The sequence below is a fragment of the Protomyctophum parallelum genome, assembly GCF_964188405.1.
Source record: "Protomyctophum parallelum genome assembly, chromosome: 6".
In the NCBI taxonomy this organism is placed as follows: Eukaryota; Metazoa; Chordata; class Actinopteri; order Myctophiformes; family Myctophidae; genus Protomyctophum; species Protomyctophum parallelum.
The window spans coordinates 53,932,093-53,939,120 of NC_139701.1; the positions used below are offsets into that span (position 1 = coordinate 53,932,093).

Genomic DNA, 7,028 nt, shown 5'->3' on the forward strand with positions numbered 1-7,028 from the left:
TTTTGCAACTTTATGGCTGGAAAAATGGAAATGAAGAGTTTACATGTAGTGCATGCATAAACTTTCCTTAATGATTATATCTGGTTTTAGTATTCATTTATGATATATTTTAATTATCTAATACATTTTTAGTCATTTTGTATTTGTGGGGAGGGTGGGCGGGATGGGCGGTGAGAGACATGGCCAAAGCATTTCCGGGGTCCCCAGCCAAAAACTTTGAGAACCCCTGCCCAATTGATGTTCCAGGGACCCCCCCAGAATCAAAGATTTGAGTTAAAAATGTTCGCTGTGGAAGGATATTATTCAAAGATTTGTGCCACATTGTCACAATTATTGAAAAATAGCAGACCTACAAGCTTGTAGCGGGTCACTCGGTGCTGCGCTTCGATCTTGTAGATCTGCTATTTTTCAATAGCTAAATTATAATGCTTAAAACACCAAGGGGTTCCCGCTCAGAATGGGTTAATGTCCACCAAGCACCGAACATCTTCGTAGTGCCTCTGACCCTTTTATTTCCCATTACTCATTGACCATGAATTCCAATACCTCCTATCCACTGCATGCAGCCTGTAAGTTTGTATAGTACTGTGTGTGCACCTAACCCACCTACAGTAAAGCCTTGTTTTGCAGTGTTTCCTTTCCAGCTTCACTGTAATTTCTCACCTTAAATCCCGGTGTCTTATACCTAAGTCGGAGATCTTTTTGTCCTAGACTCGGCTTTGAACAGGCAATTTAATGCCTTTATATCTTGTATAGCTAGTGTCCATCCTGGAGGCCAATCTTTCCGGTGATAAAATGGCCACCAACGTAATCAAAAAAGTCAATCAAAGAACAAGATTCCTTTACAGGATCTCCTCACTGGTCAGCAAAAACACCTTGAAGACCTTAACAGGAGCCCTCGTACAAGGTTTCTTTGACTATGCATCCACCTCTTGGTACCACAGCACCTCAAAGGCCCTTAAAACAAGGCTCCAGACCTCCCAAAACAAACTGGTCAGGCTCCTACTTGGCCTCACCCCCTGAACCCACCTCACCCCTGCCCACTTTGACAGGCTGGGATGGCTTAGGGTCGACGACAGAGTACAGCATCTTGCAATGGTCTGGTCCACAATATTCGATACACCACCAAGATACCCATGTACCTGTTTAAATACTTCCTTAATGTAAACAAAGTCCACACCCACAACACCAGAGCGAGTGCAACAAACCATGTACAACCCAGATTCGGCACAAACAAGGGACTAAATTATTTTCGCTCCTATGCCACCAAAATGTGGAACGCCCTACCAACAGTCATTAAGACATGTGAATCCCTTGACTCCTTCAAAACCGCTCTCAAAGGGCACCTACGGATGGCTGCAATTTGAAACTGGCCTCTGTAAAATCTGAATGACAGGTCAAAACAGAGTGACCAGTAGATGGTGACATTATAACAATTATGTACCACTGTTCACAACACAGGTGACTGTTAAAGGTAATGTAGGTTGATCATGATGGATTTGATTTGAGTGATAAATGCTCTGAGATGTGAAGAACAAGCTTGCATCAAGGTTAAAAATGAAGGATTTGGGCAAACTTAGACATTTTCTAGGTATTTATTTTAACCAGATAACTGAAAATGTCTCAAGCCAAGTATGTGAAAAAAATCATAGGTTTCAAATGCAGGATTGCAAGCCTAGATCAACACCTAGTGAACATAAACTATACTCATAATGCCGACATGATGACTGATGTCAGATTATACAGAGAGGCAGTCGGTAGCCTCATTTATTTGACCGTTTGTACAATACCCAATTTGAGTTTTATTGTAAGCAAACTATCACAAGACTACAAAACTGATGAGAAATGGGTTACAGTCAAACATGTTCTGAGGTATCTTAAAGGTACAGTCGACAGAGTTGAGTTGTGTTACAGAAAGTGTGAAACACTGGGTATTCAAGCATACAGTGATGCAGATTGGGTGGCTGATAATGACAGACAAAGTACTACTGGTTATTGTATTAGCCTATCCAAAAATGGCACATTGATTTATTGAAAAAACCAAAAAGCAGCCGTCTGTTGCACTGTCCACTCGTGAAGCAGATTATATGGCACTATAGCTGCAACGATCCAAGAGTGTCTATCTTAAAGACGTGGTGCTCCGATCCCGTGCCAAACTGCCAAAGTCCAACTGACTGTTTTATTGTTATTTTTTTATTGGACTGCCCATGCACTCACACACACCTGAAACCAATGCAGTCTATTCTTCTTCTGCCTACACGTCACATACGTCATTGTTCCAGTCTGAGCGAATAGGGGAGAGGGATCAACGTCATGTGATAACCCTTGTTTGACCCGGCAGAAAGTTTAGAATATTTGGCGGCCTCGTTTAAAAATTTCAAATTTAAATCGGTGGTTGTTGCAATGACCTTCACTACAATGCTTCGCCATATGACAGAAAAAAAACCCCCATAAAATGTAATGCTATGCACGTTTGGTAAGAAATGCAATTCCACTGATGGAAGCTGTGTGGTTTGACCCGGTCGAAGGAATGACAGTTGTTTGTTTGTTTAATTTAATGGAATGAACAAAAGCAGCAACAGAATACTCAACACAGAGCACTAACTCAGTTTGTATTGTGAGCTTTGGGTCATTAGATGTTGTCCACATCACATGGTGTTTCATTGTGACGTTTCATCGGTGCCCAGAGCACTTCCCCCACCCCCTTAGATAGCATTTCTGGAGACTTAGATAGCATTTGATACAGACTTATAGCATGTTATGTAGACGGCACTATAATTGCATTGTATGTAGTCATAGCACGTCATAGTACATATGTATAGCATAGTAGTATAGATGTATAGTTTATATGTATAGCTTCATTATATAGATATTCCACTGTTACTTTCTTAGCTTACGCATGTTTCTTTATAAATGTTTTTATGTGATGTATTCCCATGCTTTTTTGTTCTTGCTTAATGTAAGTCGCTCTGGATTAAGAGCGTCTACTAAATGCCTAAATTGTAAATTGTAAATTGCAGTCTGATCCAGACCTGCAGAGAAGACCTAAGACAACCTAGACTAAAAACTGCCCAAAACAGAGTCCATGGCGTTGGTATGGTGGGATGTGATTGGGGCTCTTTTTTAATAAATAGTGACACACAGCTATTACAAATAGCTCACAATGCGCTACGAGCTTGTAGATCTGCTATTTTCACTCCTTTGGTGCAACGTTCTTGTATGATAAATTGGGGAATTATCAATTTAAGGTAAAAAAACATAAAAAGTTTAAATATGACAGTCAACGTATAGACAAATCCACAGAGGGGTGCCCTGGGCGCGGCCATTACTGAAGTGTAATCCATGGAGCAGGTGCTCCATATTCAGGTGCTTAATATTCAACGAGAGGGGAGCGGATATAGGTGGGGAGGTCATCAATATTCAATGAGAGGAGACCGGATAGGTGGGGAGGTCATTTATATTCAATGAGACGAGAGCGGATAGGTGGGGAGGTCATTAATATTCAATGAGACGAGAGCGGATAGGTGGGGAGGTCATTAATATTCAATGAGACGAGAGCGGATAGGTGGGGAGGTCATTAATATTCAATGAGACGAGAGCGGATAGGTGGGGAGGTCATTAATATCCAATGAGACGAGAGCGGATAGGTGGGGAGGACATTAATATTCAATGAGACGAGAGCGGATAGGTGGGGAGGTCATTAATATTCAATGAGACGAGAGCGGATAGGTGGGGAGGTCATTAATATTCAAGGGAGGGGAGCGTCTATAGGTGGGGAGGTCATAGATGGGATAGGTATGCGAGGCGCGGCCCGGGAAGGTAGCCGCCGACGCTGGGTGGTGGGTGCCCGTCTGAAGAGGCCCTTAGAGTGGTAGAGGCTCTCTAGCGCCCTCCGGCTGTCCTGTGGACACACGCTGAGGCCAGTGCTTTTAGCGTCGGCGGCTTCTCCCACGGCGAAGTAGGGGAAGATCTTCTCGCTGAACGTCACGTGTCTGTGGCTGTAGATGTGAGTCATGTCCTCAGAGTCGTGGAAGGACACCCGTCCTCCCTCGTAGTCCAGCTGGACTCTTATCTTCTCGGGGTTCCTCGGCACTGGGATGGTGTCTCCACAGCCGTTATCGTACTCTCCTGTGGTGGGAACAAACCATTAAGTCAGCACGTTTTTTATTTCTGCTACATTCCCGAGGCACTACTATACTGTTCCGCCCGATCAGCAGTTGGCGTATTAATAAATATGCACTGTATGACTTGCCAATAATTTCCAGTTTCCACTAAAGGTGAGAGAAGTGAAATGGGATAGTGTTTGCCATAAATGGAGCAAGCCAGAGAGTTTCCTCTCCAAGAGGCCTTACTCACACAGCGGGGGTGCACTGCTGATAAGGGTGTGTAAACATAGCCACTATTTCCTCACTGCAAACCACTTCTCCACTGTCCTCATGGCCAGCATGTCAGCAAAGCAAAGCAAAGTTACTATGTTTACCCAGGGTAACTGGACTAAGCTCAAGAACTTGTTTACAGCCAGGCCCTGCTCATAGAACATTTCATGGTATGGGTTCAATGCCTTGCCCAAGGGCACTTCAGCGGTGGTCATTTTAACGTGCCGGTCCGGGGATACGAACTAGTGACCTTCCGATATCAAGACCGCTCCGCAAACCGTTCGGCCACCGCTGCCCCCTAACCGTCAGCTCCACTTCCTGGTCTCTCAACCAATAGTTAAGACTGACTATAAGCCAATCACAAGGAGAGCTGGTGCCATAGTGCTTTCAGCCACCAATTGATGTTAGCTGATGTAGACCTGCCTTCAGGGCAGTCCTTCTGAACGGAAGGTTTTAAGATGCCTTGCGAGAGTTCAAGAGCCCAGATTCTAGGCAACCAAGGAAGAATCCATGCCTTGTGTTCACCACTGCACAAAGACAGCCAAAATAACAGCGTTATTGTCATTGTTAAATGACAATAAAACGTAGCCAGCTATAAATCTGGACAACTACACCGTCTCCCTGCATTCTATGTTTACCTTGCTTACTGTAAGTCGCCCTGGATGAAGAACGTCTGATACATTGTAAATTGTGGTGGAAAAAGTAATCACATTTTTTTACTTGAGTAAAAGTCACTACAAAATACAAGTTAAAGGCAGTGTGATTTTATTTTGCTAAAATAAGTGTTAAAAAGCTCTATATTGTGATAGTACTCCAAGAGCCTCCAAGTTTCTCCAGCGTTTTTACCGAGTCAAACTGCCCAATTGAAAATACACCATTTTTGTGACATCATCAACCCTAACGGCCTAACCCCTCCCCCATTATATGATGCAACACTCAGCTGGTGGCTTAAGTTCAGGTGAGAAGGTGCTAAGGTGAAAACCAGATATACTTAATGAACTGGTGGGTGTGGCACCTGGGCCAGATAAAAAAACATAATTTTAAGACTTTCTGTAAACTTAATAATCATAGTACCTGATGTCATGTTTTAAGGGGGGGGGGGAAATCACGGCACTCCATCTTTAAGTCCAAATATCTGAACTAACCCAAGGTGTAAATCATCATACTCACCCTCTCTCAGACTTAAACACCAGATTCCATGCTGTGGCGTGGCGTATATCCGTCCCTTCTTGTCGACGGACGTGTTAGCGACGCCTATAGTCCAGTCGGGATGGTCTCCGACCTGCACGTCCCAGCTGTGTGTCCTTGAACTGAAGCCCTTGGAACCCAGGACGGTGTTAGAGTAGCTGTTCCTCTCTGGGTTGTCGGGAAGGTTCTGCCTTGTGTCTGAACATCTCACGCCGCTCAGGTCTTCAGACAGACACAGGTGGGGGTTGGCTGTGTTGGGGTCCAGGATGACGGGCGTGAAGTGCACCGTGTCCTTCATCTTCTCCCAGACTCGGAAGCCCAGGTTGCCCACGTGTTTGGCCACGTCTATCAGCACTCCTGACACAAACGTAGGGTCTGGAGATCTGCTGCACTGGACTCTGGCGCCGGTCTGAGCTGCTTTGAAACTGCAGACGAACGACGTGTCGGGTTTCTGGAGCTCTCGTTCTACAGCGGAGATGCTTTCTGACAGAGCGGAGATCTGCTCCTCGATGAGCTTCATCTCTCTCAGGACGGTCCTCTTCTTGCCGTCGCTTTCCTCCCTCAGTGCCTTCAGTCTGAACTCCTCTTCCTCTCCCAGGAACCGCTGGATCCTTATAAACTCTGCCCTGATCTGCTTCTCTGTGGCCTCCACCTGCTTCTCTGAGTGGTCCAACACCTGCTTGTAGGTCTGTTCCACCTCCTTGAATCTGTCCCGCTTGTCCTGCAGAGCCTGGAGGTCAGAGTTCACGTGCTCCTTCAGGTCCCTCACCGCCTGTTCTACAGGAACCACCGTGTGACCGGGGTCATGTTGGAAGTCACAGACCAGACACATGGGTCTCTGGTCGTCGTGACAGAACAGTGTAGGCACAGAGTCTGGATGTTTCTTACAAATCACCAGAGACGATTCAGTCTTCTGGACGTTAGCCGGTTGCTTCAGAGGGAAATCGATCCCCAGATCCTTGGATGAGGATCTTCTCTTACAAATGGGACAGTTCTTGGTTTTATTTTCTTTCCAGAATCTTCTCAGGCACTTAAAACAGAATGTGTGGTGACAGCCAAGAGTCACTGGATTGCGGAACTTATCGGAACACACAAAACAGTCAGGATCGGTTTGCTCTGACATTTTCCTTCGGTTGTAAAAGCTGGTATCTTTAAGTGACAAGACTCACCGATTCACCTCAACTTCAACCCAGTGAGCTGCGAGTCTCCAAAAGTTCTGTACAGAACTCTTAATGTTCAGCTGTTGTTCTCAAGAATATAAGTGTAATTCTCTCCACCGTTTGCTTCAGTATTAAAACGTATCCTTCAGATTAAAGCTTTCCTAGTTCGTAAATATTCCTTCAACGTTCTGTGTGAACGTGTGTTGTTGTTATCTTACTGCTCAGTGATAACAATGATAATCCAAGTCTTTATGTTCACTGGTTAATCATTAAATCAAAGTATGTCACTGTAGTATCTCTCATA

General features: G+C 44.7%; 1 protein-coding gene across 1 annotated transcript; it reads right to left on the bottom strand.

Annotated features, from left to right (window-relative positions):
* Positions 1-3,748: 3,748 nt before the first annotated feature.
* On the bottom strand, positions 3,749-6,687 carry LOC310860093 (E3 ubiquitin-protein ligase TRIM35-like; the record flags this gene model as incomplete). The annotated part of the gene is made up of 2 exons (XM_083766859.1): positions 3,749-4,128; positions 5,547-6,687. 2 exons carry the CDS (start codon positions 6,685-6,687, stop codon positions 3,749-3,751), a joined length of 1,521 nt encoding a protein of 506 aa, XP_083622985.1.
* Positions 6,688-7,028: the final 341 nt, after the last annotated feature.